This window comes from Streptopelia decaocto (assembly GCF_964273445.1).
Source record: "Streptopelia decaocto genome assembly, chromosome: 8".
NCBI classification, from domain to species: domain Eukaryota; kingdom Metazoa; phylum Chordata; class Aves; order Columbiformes; family Columbidae; genus Streptopelia; species Streptopelia decaocto.
In genome coordinates this window covers 14,461,459-14,483,028 of record NC_138662.1, presented here as the reverse complement: position 1 = coordinate 14,483,028, position 21,570 = coordinate 14,461,459, and the positions used below count along the sequence as shown (strand labels likewise).

Genomic DNA, 21,570 nt, shown 5'->3' with positions numbered 1-21,570 from the left:
TGAACCACAGCTACACCATCATTTAGCTGGTAATTACTTTCAAAACAGGCTGCAGCACAAATAAATCTGTGATTAAGTAAATGCTAATATAAAGAAAACCTTTGAATGAATCCAATGACTAACACAGAAGCACAACTGAAAAAAAAATTTTCTTAAGCACGTTCTCAATAATCCTACAAAATGCATGCAGCATCCCTAAATTGAAGGATGAATTGGTCCGCACGTTTGTAACACTTCCCAACATTACTTAGCTGTAAAATGGGGGATTCATTTTACAATCAGAACTGGATGGAATTCAAAGCAAAGAGTTATTAAAGCCTGAAAGCCTCTAAGATTTTCTCCTTCTAAAGAAAGTGAGAAAATATGTGATTTCTTTTTTTGTTGAATGCATTTTTAAAAGTTTCTACAATTTTCCTCAGGAAAAAAAGCATAAAATATACAGTCCTTCATTATGTCAGTTTGTGTTTTGGGTTTTTTTTTTCCACAAGGGAAGGAGGGCATTTCTTACCCTGAAATTTTTTCTGCAGACACGTCACAGTCTCTGAGCATCTGATCTTCTCCCTCTCACCAGCTAAGCCACGTCAGCTTTGGTGAACACACAGAGGCAGCAACCCAGAAGTGCTCATTAAATCACCCCGTTAATTCACAAGGTGACATCGAGCTGAGACCAGAACAATATCTCAATATAGCACTGCAGTCACTCAGAGAAATTAAAGACATTTTACACATTCAGGTCTAATCTTCCATCAATATTTATAGGTAACAGATTCATATGGATTTATAGCCTCAAGGGATCCTGAGATGATCTATTCCCATCTCCCCACGTAACACAGGCCACATCATATCAATCAGTTCCTCCCTGACTTCTGCTTTAACTAGAGCATTTCCCTATACATCAATCCTTGATTTAACACCTTCCATGACAGGGAACCCACTGGGTAACCCTTCATAAATTGCTTCAGTGGTTAATTATCCACCCTGTTAAAAAAAGTGTATTCTATTTCTTGACAATGTATTACTTGTAGAATTACAACAGAGCTTTAATATAACGGTCCTTTTTAATCTGTAGCTATTGAAGCATGGACTAATAAGAACATAATCTCCCATTTTTATATACTTGAACAAAAACTACATAAAAGAAGGTACTACTGTATAGAAAAGATGAGGAAGAGATGCTTAAAAAGACTTCCCAGAAAAGATACATGCCAGACTGCTCACTCAGTTTAACCAGTTGGCTGTGAAAGAAGACTATTTTAATATATTGTATAAAAATCGCCTTGGTTCAGCAAACAGTTAACAAAAATGCTAAATCCATGGACAACAAACCCTGGGCACAAGAATTAAGACCTCTGCAATGCTCTTGACCTTTAGAAAACAGCCTCCAGTCAGGATAACAACACTAAGGCAACAAATGCACTCCTCCTCATAAGGAACGGGTCCTTCCTACCAGGGCAACAAGAAGACCCTGGATGGAGATCTTCATCAGCTTGGACAACTCTCACATCCATCTAAGCAAACCCCTAGAGAATTGGGTGATCAGTGCTTTCTTCCCCCTCTACTTGCTCATGTTGTTTGACACAAGCAGGCCCATGGAACAACCTGGGGTGCACCAAAGAGCAGTTAAAGCTCTCCAGTATCGGCAGGGTAATTCCCTCCAGGTCCCTTGGCAGAATAACTCATTTGTGAGGAGATACACATTCACAGAAAACATTTTATTGTAACTGTACAGACGGGAAAGTTGTACTAAAAGAAAACTACGTTATATAAAAAAAAACCTACCTTGCAGAAGACCTTATCCAAAGGGCATTCAGGCCACTGAGCTCTGCTTTACCATTAATAGATGAGTTGGGCTGCCCAGGCCCATCCTGCCTGGGTGAAGTGGGGACAAATTTTGTTAAGCATATGGTCTAACGATTCATATTAAATCAAGTTGAACTAATGAATATTTAGTGTGAAAAAAGTCAGTGGAGAATCACTTTGCTTTGGCTTCTCTTGCAAAGCATCTCAGTAAGCAAAGAGTTACAAATTCTTTTTTCTGCATATGTCAAATATTTGATGAAATAAAACAAGTCACACATGTATAAGCTTCTTCTGACGCATATAAAAAACACATCATACTTAACCTCGGCAAATAAAAATGATTGGGCCTGAGCCAGCACTTTTAAGGCTTTCAGGATCAAACTCTGTAGTGCTCTGCCTAAGTCATTTATTATAATTACAATAAAAAAGGAAGAGGAGAGAAAAATGGAGGAAAAAAGCCTTAACTATTTTAAACAATTCTCTACTGGTTGCCCTGCAACATTCATCAGCCCATATCCTTACTGCAACCACTCCTTCTCAACGATGGGAACACAAGGTTCAATTTAGGCTTCTTTTAAGAACAGGTGAGGTGTCAGACTCCACCTCTGTCACCAGCCTGAGCCAAATTCCTCAGGAGGTGGAGACAGACCTGCCAGAGGCAAGATATGCAACCTCCAGAGGTGACCACAGGGCATCTCACAGCTCTTCAGTGCTGGTTTGCACCTGCAGTTCACCCACTCCCTGTCCTGGGTGACAGGACAACCCAAGTCCTGGCCAAGAAACACCCAAGTCCAAGACACACAGCACCACAGGGTTCAAGCAACGTACCAACCTAGGACTTGGAGACCATGCCAGAAATTAAGCCTTTCATGATTCCCAAGGCACAGTTTGGGAGCTAACAGCATTGATTTGGGTCATACTGTTTGAAAGCCCTCAGCTGGTTGGAGATGACCTTGGAAACTTGGGCTATTCCAAACCAAAAACCCACTGCCACACATCTTGCAAATAAGAGGTGAGACTTAAGCAGTGAAGACACTTCAGCAGCTCGTTGGTGAGAGCTGATAGACAGGATTAACAAATAAATAAAATAAGGTTTGCAGCAAGTATAAATGTTTCAGGGCTGATAAGTTTAAACAGCAGCAATAGTCGAAACTAAGCAAATAATTCCCTTTCCCTTCACCACCTCCCCTCATTTACAGTCCAAACTATGATAAATTAACATATTTTAATGTCTTTACCAAGCCTGGCTTTGTGAGACAGTTCACATCTTGCAGAGGTTGCTCCACCTGACTGCACGGCACCCCAGCTTTCAGCACCACTCCCTGCTGATGCCACGCTCCTAATTGCACAATATTTGTGCAAAGACACGATGGGTTCCCCAAAACAGACATGTGAACCTCCTCTGTCACTGTGGACATCGGCCAGAAGCAGCACTGGTGAAAGCAGAGAGTTCTACTCAGAGCCACCCTTCCTACCAAGCTTCACAGCATTTGGCAAAATGGACAATACTGTCTCTTTGGGAAGAGAGAGAGTAATAAGTTTTTTTTTTCTAGTTTGCTTGTTTTTTGTTTTTTTTTAGAAATCTTATACATAGCGAAAATCCTAATGGAGTAAAAGCAGTTCCAGCTCAGAGGTGGCTCAGAGCTTCCCTACCATGTTAAAAACACGAGTATCCTGTTAGTTATTAAAAATCCCTCTGAGAAGAAAGTGTGCCTCTTTAAAAACTTTTGTCTTCAAAAGTTGGTATTATTTTAAAACCTTAACAAAGAATCTAGGCACAATGAATGCTCTCTCAACCCAGATTATTATCAAAGGAATTGCTTAATATAAAGTCACTGCAATTGTAAAATGCCAAGTGTGCAGTTAATATGCTGATACTAAAAACTGAGTAATATAGCTGGTGAACATCCCAGACCTTCTGCCAACTTACTCATGGTGTGAATATGAAAAAAAGTTTGCTACACAGCTGTAAGCTGTCAACAGATTTTATCCTAAATGGGTTTTAAACCAAACCAAACAAAACGCATGGCCAGCTGCACTCCACTCCAGGTTTACTGGCAACCAATTAATGTTTTACTAATTCCAGAAACAATGAACTCCTTCCTGATGGCTGTTAGGTTACAAGGCTGTAAAACACACTGCATTGCTTTAAAGCAGGTGTCCCTCCCCAGCCCTGGGCTGGGATGCTGCAGCAGGCAGGGAAGAGGAGGAGGATGGTGAGGAGGAGGAGGATGGCAAGGAACTTAGCACTTCCACGAGCCTTGCTTGGGCAGTACCAAGCATCCATTGGAAAGTTCGAGTCTATCGACCACACTCACAGGGGTGCAGAGGAGGCCAGAAACACCAAGCTCCTCTTGTGCACGTCAGAAATAACTCCATAGAAAGCAAGCGCGGAAAAAGGTTAACAAAATACAATCTGAGGAAATAAAACAAGGACATAGATGACTGTGCCACATGGCCCTGAGGCTGGCTAGGCTGGCTGGAGCCCCTTCCCTGGATAAAGGGCTGCAGAGATGTTACTGGAGCTCTGGAAGCAGTGACATACGGCTGTTTCTGCCTCTCATGGCAGGGGGGTTAACATGCCCTCACAAGGCCCACCACCTAATTCCCATGCAGGAAAAGAGCCCCCGCTGTGCTCCCTTCTGTCCTCTGTCTGGGAAGGAGCTGGAGGCTTTGCAAGGAAGCAATCAGACATGGAAAATGGGCAACAAAAGCTTACATGACATCAGGTCACACAGCGAGTACTGATTTGGGTTTTCCTTGAAAGAAGCAGAGAAGCCACTGGTGTGGTAGGAGCAGAGACCTCGGGGAGGGAGAGTCCTGAGCACCGTGGTAGCCCCTGGCCAGGCTGCACTTGCTCACAAGCCTGAAACTCAGTCCTGGAAATGTTAATCCAATGTCTCAGCTTCAAACCAGACATCTCACAGCGACACAAAAACAGACTTAAACTGATGGGATACTCCAAGTTAGCACCTTCATTTGGTACCCCATGTATAGGCACCTTTATTGTCAGAGGTCTTGTCATGCCTTATTTTGTGCCAGGGGCTTGTTGAGGCTTCAAATCCAAGATAATAGCGTGACGTTTTGCATGTGGTAGTGGGGGGGTGGTTCTTAAACAACAACTAATTTTTCTTGTGCACAAACTTTCCCATGCTGCATTTATGCAAACACTGTGGGTTTCTGTAAAGGAACAGTATTTACAAAAAAAAAAAAAGGATTCATACCCTCTGGGTTTCATATACAAGGATCAGAACTGTCACATGAGTTTTTCTGATCCAGGGATTTGAATAAACTCCTAAAAAAAATACACCACATCACTTAACACCAAAACCATGCAGTGGGGAACTTCACTGTTCCTTTAATTTATTCACAAACTGTCAGAAACACATAAGCAAACAGGGACCCTCCCACCCTATTGTGGCAATCACTTAAGTACATAAATTCAAGAATATCTATCCACTATATAAGCTGCCATTGGACGATTCACATGCGGTGGGTAGAAAAACAATTTGATATTTGGAATCACTTTCAGAACTGGCACGCTAAGGCGACAAACTTAGGAAGATATGAACGCAATGCAAGACTAAACCTGACAAAAAGCCTCACATAATTCACAGCAAATACTCTGCCAGCATTTCAACAGGTGAATGAAATTAGCAATCTGACAATTAGCAAAAAGAATAAATCACCATAAAAAGCAAACAGAAAGGAACTTTCAAGTGCATTAATAAAAAAACCTTGGCTTCATATTTGCTGTTGTTACTGATGCAATATGTTCACCCATTTCTCTATGGCATATGAAACTCAACTCAGTATGAAAACAAATCACTGAAAGTCCTGGCAGATTAGTAAACGTCAGATCAAATTAGACCTCCTCCTAGACTATGCAGGGACTGTACAAATTTATCAGAATCTCCCAGAATCTTTCCTCTCTTGACATGAATACGTCAGAACAGCCTACAGACAAAAGGCAGTAAGATCAGAAGACTAAAACTGCACAGTTTTGGAAGGCCATTTATTGTTAGGCTTTGTTTTACTATTAAATGCATTTACAGATAAATAGTTTTGGAGATGGATAATGCCACAGGAGATGGCACACAGCAAGAGAAAGCAGCTTCATCTTCACGAAGGCTCTCCCTGGAAGGCACTGCAGAGCCGAGCAGCTCAAGTCCCAGGCCTGAAAACCTCCACTGTGGTGTGCAAACACAGCAGGGAGGTTTCAGATCACTTGCAGAAACTAGAGATTGCTGAGCACTATACCAGGAATGCATCCCTGGAGCTTTGCTGTTGGAAGAGACTATGCAGAGAAGGTAAAGTCTCTGGGCTTCAGCAGCATTACTTCAAGAGAGGAAGGGAGAAGGAGAGGATCTGCATAACAAAGGACATAACTAGGAAAGACAAATGAGACAAGCCAAAGTTTTCCCTGAACCACGCTGGCTCTGTCACCATCAGTCAAGCATGGAGAGCAAGTTGGGAGAACAGCATCAGCAGAGGAACAGCCGAGCACCCTGACCATTGCCCACGGATCCTCACAGAGAAACCAGTCCATGCTCAACTCTGGTGCCTTTGTCACCCACAGACTATCACAAAGATGCTGCTGGGACAACATGTAGGGCACAGGCAGCAAATGACAGCAGTAAGTATTTCTAGGACGGCGTAATGCCTTCAAAACTCAGCAGCGCTCCTGGCAGTAAGGCTTGGACGTGAAAAATACATCAGCCCTTTCTCTCTGATAAAGAAAAACAACTTTCCTGCCCAAGGCAAGAGGCAGGCAAGGCAACAGCAGCACTAAGCCAGGCTCAGCACCCATCGCCCACCCCTCTCTCCAGCACCCTGGCACTGCACCTCACACCGTTGCAGCTCAAGCACCCACAGCAAAGTTTCCAGCATCTGCAACTCTTTCAGAAGGATTTACGGCTCTGGTTCTCCTCACCTCACAGCACCCATTAGACATTCGCTCGCATTGCCCCCGGTCCCACAGAGTTGCAGAGGACGCTGCCTTGACAAGCTCGACTTGAAAACATTTTCTATGCATTTAGGAGCGCTCTCCTGCAGCCTCAGTCAGAGCTATAAATGCCAACCTTCTCCTTTCTCATCAGTCACCAGGGAATTGTTTACATTGCCTGACAAGATGATTGGGGGTGGGGGAACTCTAATATTTATCACCAGTCCTTCAGAGCAAAGAACAAAACCCACCCAACCACCCCCACCGTGGCCCCTTGGCTATCTGCAGCACATGCAGGTGTAGGCAATAAGGGAGAACAAGTTAAGGCTGAGTTCAGTAAGGTATTCAAGCCTATGCTTAGCTCTGGGAACTGCAGGTTTTCCCAATTTCATCAGCCCTGCCCTGAGCCACAAGCAAGAGGAGGCTTTGAATTTAGGAGTTCACCAAACACACATCCAAAGGGATCCTCGCTGGGACAACCTGTGCCATGGGAGCCCTCCAAATACGGACTTCCTCCATTTACATTGCATTGTATCAGAACTTAATGACTCAAAACTACATAAAGTGCTTTTAAAAAGCATAGTACAATTAGTTCCAAAAAACAAGGAAGTATCCAACAACCTGATTTCTCATTAAGAAAATACAATTATAAACAAGAATCTAGTTATTTGCAACAGATACCAGAGCACACACTGTTTATAAAAACAATTGTTATGTTTCTGTAAGGAAGGATCATCTTGTGCTTTTTATTTAAGGAACACAATGGTAAAGAGCAAAGAACCATTACAGCACGGAAAGCAACACTGCTTGGAGGGTTACTTTGCCTTTTCAAAGGGAAATCAGGAGCATAACACTTTTATTGTTATTCTTTTAAAACACATAAGTGAACAATATGTTGCTTAAAAACAGTTTCTTGTAAACAACTTTAATAGTAAAAGCAAACAATACCTTAAAAATTAATTTATATCCTGAAAAATCAAGTTATTATTTTGGCTTGTTGAAGTGAAATAGAATAAACTACTCCATTTATTAGAGCTCAAATCATTTAGGAACTATAACCACAATGATCTTTAAATAAAGACCATGGCGAGGAATCAGAACCGTAACATAAATATTTAGGCTTTCACAGCAGCAAAGAGCACACATAACTTCTTAGCTACAGGGGGAGAGGGTTCGAGCGCCGCCCTTTCCGGCAGCCACCCAGCACCAACCAGGTAAGAATTTCGGAGAAGCAAGAAATTCAAGAGGAATTATTATTTTTTTTTTTTTAATAAAAAAAATTACCCGACAGCTTTTCTTGGTAAGACTTGCAGCTTGCAAAATTCATTTCTAAAATTATAGGCTAGAGCCAAAGCTGATACTGGCACCGAGCATGCAGATTGTGCCCCAAGCCGGGATGACTGACGGGCAACCCTGCCCCAACAACCAGCAGCCCAGGAACTTAATCAGAAACAAACCAAATGAACCCGAGCTCTCAAGATGGCTCCGAAGGATGGGCTGGGGAGAGGGAGCGAACAAAGAGCCTCCACAGAGGCCACTCAGGGGATGCACCTGGAGAAACTCCTTTCAGACTCATTCACTCCTACTCGAGCCTCTTCCTTGTCTCTTAGAAGACAAAACCTGCCCTGGGATTCAGTTTTGCCACGCAAGCCCGTGCTCAGCACTCCTTACCTGCCCTCTTCTCTCTCTCATTCCGTTTTGGGATCTCCAGACGGACGTACAGACAAACTGCTGGCAGAGGGTGTGATCACAAGCGCTCCTCTGCTTCATACCTGGGCGCGGGACACTGAGCATGCTCCCGGTTCCTCCCCGGCCAGGTTGCAGGGAGGGGAAAAAAAAAGCTTCCCTGAAAGCAGATTAGAGATGTCCCAGCTGCGGATGAGCTTTATCTTGGATCCCTTTCAAAGCATTTCAACTCAAAAGGGGATAAAGCAGCGAGCAAATTGCACTGAGCCGTAGCCTGTTTTAGCAACTGACTCTAACTCATACGACAAAAGGAAAACACAAGAGATCTGGGTCCCATTTCAGGTGTTGGCAAAACACACCTGCATGTCTGGTTGTGCCTCAGTTTCCCATCTATAAGGAGCAGCTGTGAAGGTCTGGCTTATTCCTTCTTTTGCTTGCCTTTCTTGTGACACATTTGGATAATATACAGCCTTTTACAAGGCATTTTTACAATACCTAAGACAACAGGGCCTCGACCTCTTTTATAGCTGCTAAAAAGTATCACATTGCTTGCATCACTGTAAACCCAGAACTTAGGCAAATAAGGAACAGCTCCCAGGTGACTGTCAAAAATAATTCTCCTCCAGTATCCAAACAGTACTGCAAATATAACCAAAGCTGCTGGAGCTGAGACATGAAATCCTATAGATCAGAAAGGGAAATGGGCAGAGGATGAGAAGAGCAGGCTGCTTTCCCTCAGCTGGAAGGGCACATTTGGTTCAGGGAGTACTGCTTCCCCAAAGTCGAAGGATGCCAGAAGTCTTGCACAAGAATCTGATCCAATTTCCATATAGTTTCCTCATGTCACCTGCACTCCAGCATGAAAACCCACTCTGGGCCAGACAGCCACTGCTCTCCCAGTCAGAGATCTTGCTCTGCCAATTTCACAGCAGGATCCCAATGACAGGTGCATGTCACACCGCAGGTGAAAATCCTAAATCAGCCAATTTCTTATAAATGTACTATTTATGCAGGACATCAGTGCCAATCTGGCCAGACAGCTGGGATGGAGACCAAGTCTCCAGCGGGTGTCCACGGGGTGGCTGGCATCCCCACCAGCTGGCTGGGCAGAGCTGGCACGCTGACTTCCATGTCCAGCTACAGAAATATCTGCTCTTTACCATATCTTCCTTGTAAATGATGCTACTTCCCCAGGTCTTCCCAAATCTGCAAATAAGCTCTTTTAATTGAGTTGGAACTGGGCAGGTACAGAAGCAGCCCAGTCACACTGAAGGTAGACAACAGAAAGGTGGTGTTCTTGATACCCTGATCTTGGGAACCCAAACAGAAGCCATCAGCACCAGCATAGGTAACACAGGTGGGATCCTGCCCTCTCCTTTCATCAGGTCTCCCCTGGTACTCACAAGAGCCATAATATGAGGCTGGTTCCTTTTACTTTGAAGTTTAACACAAGTCAAACTGTCCTAAGAGCAAATTGGGCCACAGCAGGTTGACCTGGAGGCTGATGGAGCTGAGTGGTAGAGATGAGGGTCACCCCTGAGCAGAAGCCAGACACCTCTCCCAGGGGCTGAGACACTGTCACCATGGGGCACTGCTGGGCGGGGATGGGGACAGAGGGGATGGAAGGCCAACCCACCCCATGCTTGTGGACTCAAGATCTCTGTGCTTGATAAAGCGAGCACCCTCCTTTGGAGCACACATCTTGCCAGGCATGACTTTTCAGACTGGTAAGAGTTTAAAATAAAATAAAAATAAAAATAAAAATAAAAATAAAAATAAAAATAAAAATAAAAATAAAAATAAAAATAAAAATAAAAATAAAAATAAAATATAGAGCCAGACTCTCTTTATTGTAAGATCATATGGTGATACATGTGAGGGCCTTTCTTCATAAGCTCTTATTTTCCATGGCTTGTAGTTTTCTTCAAAAACAAAACCATGGCACAGCTCAGGGCCACCTGACAGGACAGCCCATGATGTGATTACCATGAGGCCACCCAGAGCTGAGCACCTGAGCCAGGAAAATGCAAAGCTCCCAGGTACCCCGACTGGCAGAGGTGCACAGTGCATATCCAGGTACCCTCATTTACAGCGTTGACATCAGCAGCTTACCAAAGAGCAAAATCTGTGTTTTGTCAAAGTAGTTACCTGCGGTTCTCTACGATTTTGCCTTTAAAAAGTCGATCGTTGCAGTGAACAAAGTTCTATCAAGTGCAGCAGAAAATAAACTTAATAATATAAATGCATGCACTTGTACTAGAAGCTTCAAAAAAGCCATGCTGTTCAGCACGCCAGACTTAGCAATATACCCAGTCCCAATACACTCAGTTCTGAGCAAATACAGCACTGAACATCTCTTTAACGACTTCAGAGCTGCCAAGACTGATGATTTTCACACATATCTGATGGCTTTCTAAAAAAACTCAGCTCCTGGAGTCATGCAATAAAGTAGAAATATGTACTTTACATTAAAAAACTGGAAAAATCCTAGAGCTAAAAGACCATTTACCAGACCAGTTACCATTGCTATAAATCTTAGGGGAAGCAGGCACCAAATAAGTGAAAAGAAGCAAAAAGCGCTTTTTTTATCTTACCTCACAACTTACATGAGCATTTAAATTGTTGGGTTTTTTTCCCCCCAGAAATTTATGCTGTGAGTAATTCTGAGCAGTGAATAAATTCAAGGAAATGATGGGCTTTCTGCCATTACTTCAACAATATGAAACAGGGTGACACACACTGAATAAATTTCCAATTATTCCTTTAGTTCTTCCTGTCACCACAAAGTGCTCTGTCTTTAAAATAATAAAATAGGAAATTAAACACAATCTGGAGAACCGTAAATGCACAGAAAAAAAGGATCCATGTTCCACTGGAAGAACTTCTCCCCCAAACCCTAATATTTCCATCAGGCTTCCAGGCTTGATCCCCCAGTCTGAGGTGAAACTCCCACTGAAAACCAATGCAGCGTTGCCTCCTGGTGCCTGCTAACTCTGAGCCACCCCATTTTGGGGGGCTGCCCCATAGGAGGGCAGCTAAGAGCTTCTCACAGCTCAGGCTGAATTTGCCACCCTCCTGCCTCAGCTTGACCCAAGTTCTCTGAGCCATGGGGAATCTGCAGGAAAAGACCAAAGCTCCTCCATCATCTCCTGATCCACATTCGAGCCACCTCCAGTTCTGCAGGAGAGTCTCAGAGAGGCAGTTTGGAAATCTCCTCTTCCTCACGGCGACAGGACCGCCGAGCTGTCCGCTACCCGAGTTTGCCGATTCTCCAGCAACAGTCGGATTCTTCCCGCAGCAGAAGGTGGCTCCGAGCACTCTGTGTCCTCACATCAACTCTTCACCCTCTGTCTCATTAAGACGTTCCTCCCCACTGCTCCCTCCTTGTAGTTAACCTCCGCGAGCACTAATGGGCTCCTTTGCAAATCCGGTGCACATTCGGTAGAGCTCGGCATGCTTGAAACGCTACTATTCTCACACATATAAAGGAAAGCAAGTTTTATTCTAAATAGAAGTGGCAGGTTCTAATTTTAGACTATATAATTTGACTGCTAGGCACAACAAAAACTACCTATATCCCATGTAGGCAAACAGTCTGTTATAACAGCATCTCGATGTGCAATTTCAAATAAAGGCAACCAACTTTTGTGTTACACGGAGAGTGCACAGGTTCCCTTTGCTGCTAATCCCTTCCTGCTGGGGCTTGCTCCCCAGAATCTCAGTTGTATATTTTATGGATGAAATTCTGCTCCCTCCACTAACGTCATCAACCAGTTGCCATGAGCAAGAATTGCATTAAATTATTTCATCCACAGCCAGACTGCCCGTAGGGGCAAGTGCAAGGGAGTGGACAGAGAGGAGGCAGCCAGGGACCAGAACCCCACGTGATGCTAAACCCATACAGTCTTCTTTATACACACATACATGTATTTATATATGCATATACATATGCATACAATCATATACTCACAACCCCATAAAATGCAGTTCTAAATCACACATACTCTCACTGCAGTGAATAGTTAGTGTCTTGTGCATATGTCACCAACAAACCCAGCAAAGCTCCCACAGCCCCACACACATGGTTGTGGCCAGTGGGCTCCTGCAGTGCCCAGGGGCAGCTGCTGCTCCGCTCCCCAGGCAGGATCGGGACCTGCTGCACCCCACATTGAACCTTTTCCTTGCTGAAATGCAGGAAATCAAAGCTTTCCACTTCCAGGCAATGGATGCCAGTCCGAACCAAACACAACCTCACTCCAGTGGGAAACATCCTCACGGCATGGATCCGGACCATGATGCACACAGCTTTAAAGGCTTTATTTTTCAACCTGCTGAACTGCTAGAATATGTTTAGCTGTTAGACATGGACCCCAGATCCCTAATCCTGCCCTCAGCAGCTGTTACATTTGCTGTGGTATTTACAGCAGATGTTATGGGTCCATGAGAAGGTAAAAAAATTGAGACTTCCAAAACTGGGGCTGGCGGGAGGTGAAGCAGAGCCCAATCCCTGCACCCAGCTGTGCCGGGCTCGGACAATCGGCTGCGGATGCAGCACCAACACATGCAGTAAAGAGCCACGTCACAATTTACAGGAGCTTAAGAAAATTTCAAGTGTTACCACGGTGGCATTAAATAGCTGTTAGCTTCCTGTGAGTCAAGCAGCAGAAGCTGAAATTCAGTGTTTAAAGGATGATTAAATATAAGTGACTTAAATTATACATTCCAGTTGCTGGAACTGACACCATTTAACACACCATCTATTCCCCGTTTCCTCTGACACTGATTACTATCCACTAAAAGATGAGCGTTTTCTTAGAGCCACTCAAGTACCAAAATAGGGATTTATAAATTGGAGATAATTAAAAGGGTTTGCATTACAAATAGAGTAAAAAATTAAGTGTTCTCAGGTGGCCCATGGAACGTAAAGAGTCAAAATGGACATTTTATACCTGAAAACCTGCCTGTTTTCTACCAAGGCTGCCAACTGAGGCTCAAGAAGTTTGGAGCTATTTTACAGTGGATTCACAAATATTTGCTGAGCTGGTGGACAACCCAAAACAGACTTGGGACCTGTCATTAATTGTCTCGCATGGAGCTCTGTAAGCCAAAGTCCTATTAAGCTGACACAAATAAATTGCCTAATTCTCCTTGATAAATACACAGAGCAACTTGCAAGACATCACCTTTCAGATTTCAAAGAAAAGGAGCTGTATGATTTTCTTGGCTAACAATGACAGCACTTTACCAGGAGCAAGGAAAGGGGGCACAAGGTATCATTCAAAGCCATGAGAACTCTCCCCATCCACCCAGAGCACCCACAGCCCGTCCCAGAGGCCAGTTCAGTCCACCCCAGTTCCTGATAGACCAGCAGCGCCTTGCAACTGTGGCCACACTGCGACCTTGCGGTCAGATACCCCAACCCAGAGCATCTGCCTTTACCTCAGACAGAAATTGTGCTGGTGGCGTGAGCAGCAGGCACCTAGCCTCTAAACTTCAAAGCAAACCATTTGAGACCATTTATGCTCCTAAAATGGCTTGGAAGGAAGTTTTGTTCTTAATTTAGCCTACAGAACCAGACAATATCCATGAAGAGTCAGGGGGATTTTCCAGCTGAGAACAAGCTCTTACCCAGCATTTATAACACATACACTTAAAGCACTCTGCAAAAGTCACCAACTCCTTTCCTTAAGTAGGGAAACTGAGGCACAAGTCTGTCTCTCTTGGGCAGTCCTAGGACAAGCCAGATGTGATGGCCACCCCTTGCCCTGGGCTGCCAGCGACCAAGGTCATGGTGCTTTCCTTGCACCTTGCCATGTCCCATTTAGCAGAAATGTGAAGCATTTGAACAACTTCTGCTCTTCTTCGGTCTGAAACACGAAGCCCTTGCGAGCTCCTTGGGCTTTAGCTGTCTCAAGAGACAACTGATACAACAAGGCATTAGAACTGGTTGCTTTAGTGATCTTGACATGCAAAGCTTTGATGCATAGCAAAACAATATCCTGGACCAAAAATAAACCTAGCAAGTGATGGTGGAAGTGCTTCAGCATCCTGGGGTGATGGCTTGGGGAGCTGGGCCTGGAGTTACAACTTTATCCCCATTTGACACAGTAGAAAAAACTGAGGCATGGGAAAGAAAAGCAACTTGCTGCTGTGCCGAGACAGTGAGAGCCAAGTCCCTTAAAATTCTTCCTGCGTTATGGTCTCGTTCCAGTGACAATGCATGTGAAGGGATTAACACCTGCCAGTATGACAGCAGATGATGGAATTGTGCATAGGCACCTCAGTAACTTTGAAAAAGGTCCTTCTAACATGATTTCCCCCCTTCCCTGAAATTCGCACATCTAAAAAAAAGTACTATCAAAAGTAAGATAGAGATTAATTAAGCACAGACATCTCAGGGAGGAGACTCCAATGAATCTTTTCATTTGAGCAAGGACCCTTACAAAAATGACAGGAGAAATAGGGGGGGAGGAACACCATAAAATAATAGTTTTTGAAAAGCCTAATTCTGAATCTTCGTTATTGGGTCGCTTTCTCCTGCACTCACAGAGCACCATAGACTCAAAACAGGAGAAGCAGCTCTGAGAGCAGAGCTCAGAGGAGCACTGTGGCTGCGAGCATAAGACACAGGGAGAGGGGAGGCAATGCAAACAGCAGCAAATATAAACAGTGACTCATGACACACAGTAAATAAACAGCAATGTAACAGTTTTTACAACTATAATTCAAACCAAAATAAACAAGAATGACAGTCCAGCACAAGGAAAGGAAACATGACAGTGATGGTGGGAGGGGACTCCATCACATTCACATCTGTTGCTCTTACAACATCCTAAATGAGCAGCTCCAGAAAGAAACAGAGAGAGAGAGGGATGGAAAAAATGTATGGGACAGCAGCAATTTCTTGTGATCTACATCTGTGCTTGAAGTTTTCATGGCTGCACTGAGAGTAGAATTTATATCCCAAAGCCACATAACAGCCTACAACACTGCTACTGGTTTTGACCCCCAGTCCCTGAAAGCACCTCTAAGCACAGAATTTAAAAGTTCAACTTGGTGGGTTAATGAGTGAAATAGGCTTTGTGTGGTGGGTGGATGGACAAAAGGCAACAGAGAGGGGGAAGAAATCACACCATCCATGAGAGGGACTGGTTTAACTGCTCTGCAAATCCTCCAGTTAAGCAGATTCACAATTTTTTTTATTGTTGCTTCATTACCCTCCTAGTGAGAAACTCTTCCCCAATACATACCTTGAATATGTTTTTCAGGCAAACAAAGGTATTTTCCCCCAGTGGGTACTAAAATTTGATCACCATCCTTTTTACAGAAAAGGTATGGCCTGCATTCAGGCTTATATTTCCAAATACAATTTCTTCGGCTTTCCCTCTCCGGTCTCATTTGTCGAGCCTCCCGTCTGTGCAGTTCATCTCCAGACTTGCAAGTGTGACTGTTTCCCTCATGCTTTGCATTGCCCAGCTTCTTGCTCAGCACAGCAAGAAGCAATTATCAGCCTTGTCTTACACACAAAGCTTCTGTAACGATGACTCGGAGAGCGATTCGACTCCTTTCCTCAAACCTCAGGATGCTGTTGACATGTTTGAGCTGGTCATCCACAACACCCATGTACCACACTGCCTGCTGCTCCTCCTCTTGCATTTGGTCACTTGGCTCCTGCTCCCTCCAGAGCCACCACCGCACACCCCTCTTCCGTACACCTCATCATGCTGGTGTCTGATTGTTTTTGCTGGTCACCAAGACAGTCATCAAGTTCTGCTCACATCAAAAATGCTTGGTCACATCAGCAGCCCCTCTCATGCACTAACCAGTTATCCCATTAAAGAGAGAAGCTGGACAGATTTACCCCATCCTTCTCCTCTCTGCTGTTCACAAATGGCTCTGGAACTTTTTTGAGGAAGTGGGCTCAGATTCTCTGATCCTTCATTTTCTGCCTCTCATTGAAGGTCTGGAGTGGGCTTTGCTCTTCCCTCCCACCACATACCACAGGGAACATTGTCTGCAATCACCAGAGGTTCAGAGCTTGACAAGACCAGTACTCTAGAATAACTTCACCAAGCTGAGATCCCATGAGCATTGGGTAATCTCTTCTTTCTCTATTCACATCCCCTTACCTCCCCCGTTTACAAAAGCTACACGCCTGTGTATGTAATTAGCATTACAGTTTTGTGAGGACCGAGGCAGAGGAAGCACGGAGCACGTCCGCGTCTTGTGACCCCTCATCTCTCCAGCCTTGCTCTGCTTCTCTGTGGCCTTTCTCACACATTCCACTTTTTTTGCAAGAACTTCACCCAATTTGGAAGCCTTTAAATAAATATTTTTTCCACTAGAGGGCACAAAGACAATTTCTCCTAAATGGTAACTGATCTTAGAAGGACTAATAAAATAATTACTAGCATCCCACCGCAAGTATCTCAAATGCCAAGAAATGAACACTTAATAAATTGAGATGTAGTTCCTGCTCTCTGGGTACTACAACACCAAATGCCTCTAACATGTAGAGATTGAAAACACAAAAATCTAAAAGTGACACTGTTCTAACTAGATCTCCTATACAACACTAAGCACTTCATCTAGCGATTTCTACACTGCCCGCAATATCTTGTTGGGCACAGACACAGTATGAACACAGCACTAGAGACAGGAGAACCATCCTAGTAGTTTCTAAGTTGAATTTATCCAAATTCAGTTTCAAGTCGCTGGACTTTTTTACACTTTCATTTCCTATATCAAAATAATTTCTCTACTAGCAAAAATCTTGTTTGCAGACACTTTTACATCATGACAAGTCACCTCCTGACCCACCTTGGGTAAACTAAAGAGATTTTAGCATTTAAGGCTCTTCTATACAAGCCAGCTTTTCCAGCTTCAACTTCTCTTGTAAAGTACAGGCTGAATCGATAACCATGATGCCTTAACCAGTTCTTCACCAAGCAATGGTGTTGGTCCATAAGAAACATATAAACTCAACAAGAAAGCAATTAAGTCAAACATCTGCTTACACAAACCCAATGAGCGGAATGATGGCAATAACTTCAGAGCGTTATGTGCCTGAAAGCACCATGGCCATCAGGGTTCAGCCGCCTCCACAACCCCACCAAAACCTTCAGGTCCAGCAAGCCTTGCAAAAACCTACCTTGCCGACTTCTGTAATCCTGGCAGCTCGCTCTTTGGTGGCCCAGGCGATGTGCAAGCACTTGGTAGCCCACTCGTGTGCGGGTGCCCACACGCACACCCATGCTCCCCTCCATGCCCGATTCTTCTCGGATGCGCACTCACTCCTCCAGCTTTGCTGAGCTTTGCTTTCTGCCTACCGCTGCCTGTGGATTCCCACTAACTGGAAGGTTTGGCTTGAACGAAGCCAGCCCAGAAACTTTTGCTAATGGAAGAAGAGAGACAATAGCGATACGCAGGTGCTTCCTCCCATTTAAAGTGTTTACTTGTGCAGCTTAACACAGTGACGTTGTTGTGAATTAGATCTGCATGCTGGTTTACAGAGTTCAAAAGGTAGCACATAACAAAAGGAACCCCAAAATACTGCTTATTAAATGAAACACTGCAGATTAAGGGGTTTTTTTTTTGCCTTTCCTTTTAAACTCTGCTTCCTTTGCCTATGCCAAGTAAGAGGGTTTTTGCAACCATACAATAAAAGTAGTTTCAAATGGGTAATGATACATACCATATCAAAACAAAACAAAAAACCTAACACAAATACAACGATTTATCAGTATATTTCCACTGTCTATGCAGCAGCTCCTTGTGGCATGGAAAGGACAACTGTCAGCTACCAGTGAAGGCTGAACTCCAGACCATGATAACTGCACAGACTCCAAGAAAAACCAAAAAGATCATGAGAGAAGGTAGGGTATAGCTAAGCCACAACACAGAGCTGAGGAAAACATCAGTCCAAAATGAGGAACAAAGGCTTATTTGTTTTATGAGATAAAGCAAACAATTCAGCTGTATTGCACAGTAAACCATTTGGCCTAAGACCGAAACAGGGAAAGGAAGGGGAAAAAAAAAAGGCAGCATCTGATTCTAATTTTGTTTTTCTAAGCTTACATTACATGAATCAAGATGTTTACTAGTGGTGCCAGGCACTCAAATCCATGATTGGACCTTGTACATAGGAAGTATCAGATGTACTGAACATCCTACAGTTCCCTCTACAGCCAGTGAAGGCTCAAAGATACTCAGTACTTAACAGTAAAATAATACCAGGAAAAGTATCTTCACACATCTTGTTGCTGTTATCTAAATAAATTCAGAAATCCAACTGTAAAGACACCGATTTGTGAAAATCTCAGTTCTTCCACAGCACCACTTTCTTACTGTTCAAGAAGTTTCAAATAAAATATCCTCATAATTAAGATCCTGCAACTTAAGACTGCACCTCATTTTCAGGTAAAACTATGCCACAGAATGCCAGACATGCTGCAACCAATAGCACACAGACTCTCATTCGACCCCATTCTCTTAATGTCAAAATAAAAAGAACTGAGTCCTTAAATCCTGCTGTGCTATTTTGCCCATTCCTCCCAGTTGCCACTATTTTGCATGTGTTTTCCCTTGATTTTCCTTCTTGGTGGGAACACACTGAATAGAATTCAGCACTTTTGCTCTCTGCTATCATCTTCTGTGAGATCTGGTGGGATGATTACTCGGAGCATGTCAGATCCAGACTCCTTCCATTCTCTATTATCATTGAAACTAGAAATCGCAATTAAAATCCCCCTCTCCATTGCTCCATCATAGGCATGTACTGCAAGTTAAGTGGCAAGTGCTGCTTTCGCTGATGCAATTGACAGTAATTCAATTACTTCAAATCAGCAGGTTAATAATTTTAGAATTGCCTTCTTCATGTAGCTCAGCAATCCTGTGTCCAGCTTACTGGACTTCATGAAGAGCATCAGCAGATGTGTGCTAAAAACAGCTGCAGCAACTCCTGAACCCAAACACTGACTAACAGTTTGGACCAAACCCATCTTACCTGTGCTGAAATGGTCTGTCAGCACTCTCACCCCCACACACACTCGCCTCATTTGAAACAGTACTAGTGAACAGTAGATGGGCTTCAAAACCTCCTAAATGACCACACCTGTTCTGCAAACAAGTTTGTGGCAAGAAAAGGCTAAATGAGCATCTACAGTCATCTCAAAGTTACCCACAAAAACAAAACCAAGGCATTGTGTGCACTGTGCCCTCAGGTATATACTCCAGTCCAGGGTAGCTGCTAGGACTTCTCTGCCCAAAATTGCTCAGCGTCACCATGTGCAACCCACCCCAAATTGCTCCACCAGCCCTTCCAGCAGCCCTGCAAAGGGGGCCAGGGACCTTGTGAGTTGGCAGGCAGGAAGACAGCACTCCTGTGTCTCTTTTATTGTTAGTTTTATTCTTGCTGGACACAAGCAACCTGTGTGTTCTATCTTTATGGCTCTCATTCTACTGCTGCATGCAGTTCCTAAACGGACATAACATGTCACTGCTTTAGACAAGATTCAACTGAAAACGATTTTAATGCATGTTCACTGAAAGAGAACATTAGAAAGTAAACAGGCTAAAGTAACTTAATTTACCTGCAGTGGCTTATGAACACTTACAGAATCACAGAATCACAGAATGGTTGGGGCTGGAAGATCATCTAGTCCAAGCCACCTGCTAAAGCAGGTTCACCTAGAGCAGTTCACACAGGAATGCATGCTTAGAAATGCATAGAAATACTGAGATTTATTACACACTGCCCTGGGTAGGTGGGAGGACAGCTACAGGAGTGAGGAATTTCTGGCTGTAAAATGTCTTAAATGTCAAAACCTTTACAAGATCTGTTACTTGTATTCGCTTCGAGGCTGAAAGAAGAGGGGCAGCCAGGGGCACAAGCCGTTGCCAAGGAACCCAGACATCCTCTGGGACAGAAATGCAAGCCCAGGGCTCAGTCCCACTGGAGCAGCCAGAGGGCTGTGGGAAAGCTGCCCCTTCCCAGTGCCGCTGCTGAGCACCACGTGCCAGAGCATTAAGCCCTTAACAGTTCAGTGGGAAGATGGGATCAGGTGGAACAAGTTGGGAAGAACATCAGGAAAAGCTTTTCCATAGTTCTAAGTATGACAAAGAGAGGGTAAGTCCTGCTTTACAAATAACAGCTATAAGAAAATACCTCTGTGGGGAAACACTCTTATGCAAAACCCTGAACTCGTTTTTGTTCCAACTGACTGAGAATAGAAGAAACAATTCACCTCCAAAGGACTGCAGCCTGAAAGACCTGAATCCTGCAAGCAGCAATGCACACAAGTTGGAAGCAAACACAACTGGAGCTGGCAAGAAGAACAAATTAAAGGTTTTCATTGTGGCAAATGAGGCTTTCAAACACAACAGCAGTAACAGGATGTTCAAAACTTTGTTGCATTACTTTTATGATTCCTCCCGGCAGCATGCAACAAAACAAGTCTGAGCTGTAATCAATTTCTTACAGCCCTGTATAAACATTATAGGAATTCTGTCCTCTGTAATACTTCTTGCTCTCAAGGCTGCAATAAATAAATCAATTACAACCCCATTGCTGCTCCGTCTCCTACCTCTCCATCTCAAGTCACTGCTTTTATTTCTTTTAGGATACCAGTGTAACCACTTTCAGCTTCAACAAACAGTTTAAACATAAACTGTTGCTAAACTCTAGGCAGAGCGAAGCATTTTACATTCACAGGGGAGGAGCGGGAAAGAAAAGCTATTTTCCACTGTTAACACCACCTTCCATTCATCTGCAATCCCTCTCCAGTATCAGGGAAGGGAACTCTGGTAGCAAATCTCTCAACCAACAATTTGGAGATAATTGGGCCTGGAAAGTCCAGAAGATGGTAGTCATTATAGTCACATTTTCAAAAGCTACGTAACAGGCACCCTGGCCATGGACACATCAGCCACTAAGGATTCAAACACTGGCCCTTGTATATAAAATATTTAGCTAGCAAGCCACCTTCTCCAGTGTCACCTCACTACTCAAGGACAGTGTTGTGGTTGCAGCTTATGAAGGCAGGAGAGGACCAGGATGCTCAGCTCCAGGAGAGGCACATGCCATGAATACCTATCCTTTGAAGGCAGAGAGACCTCCTGAGAGATAAATCACTCCCCTC

The 21,570-nt window shown here is 43.8% G+C and overlaps 1 protein-coding gene across 18 annotated transcripts in view; it reads right to left on the bottom strand.

Moving 5' to 3' along the window:
• Positions 1–21,570, bottom strand: part of MAGI1 (membrane associated guanylate kinase, WW and PDZ domain containing 1) — a 341,410-nt gene that overhangs the window by 275,594 nt on the left and 44,246 nt on the right. Inside the window, exon 1 of one of the 18 annotated variants that reach the window (XM_082060141.1) lies at positions 17,583–17,797. The exons of the other annotated variants lie outside the window; for them this stretch is intronic. Coding sequence (XP_081916267.1) covers positions 17,583–17,697 — 115 coding nt within the window. The 5' untranslated portion in view covers positions 17,698–17,797. Of the gene's footprint in view, positions 1–17,582; positions 17,798–21,570 lie in introns of those variants that run through there. 18 annotated transcript variants of the gene reach the window in all.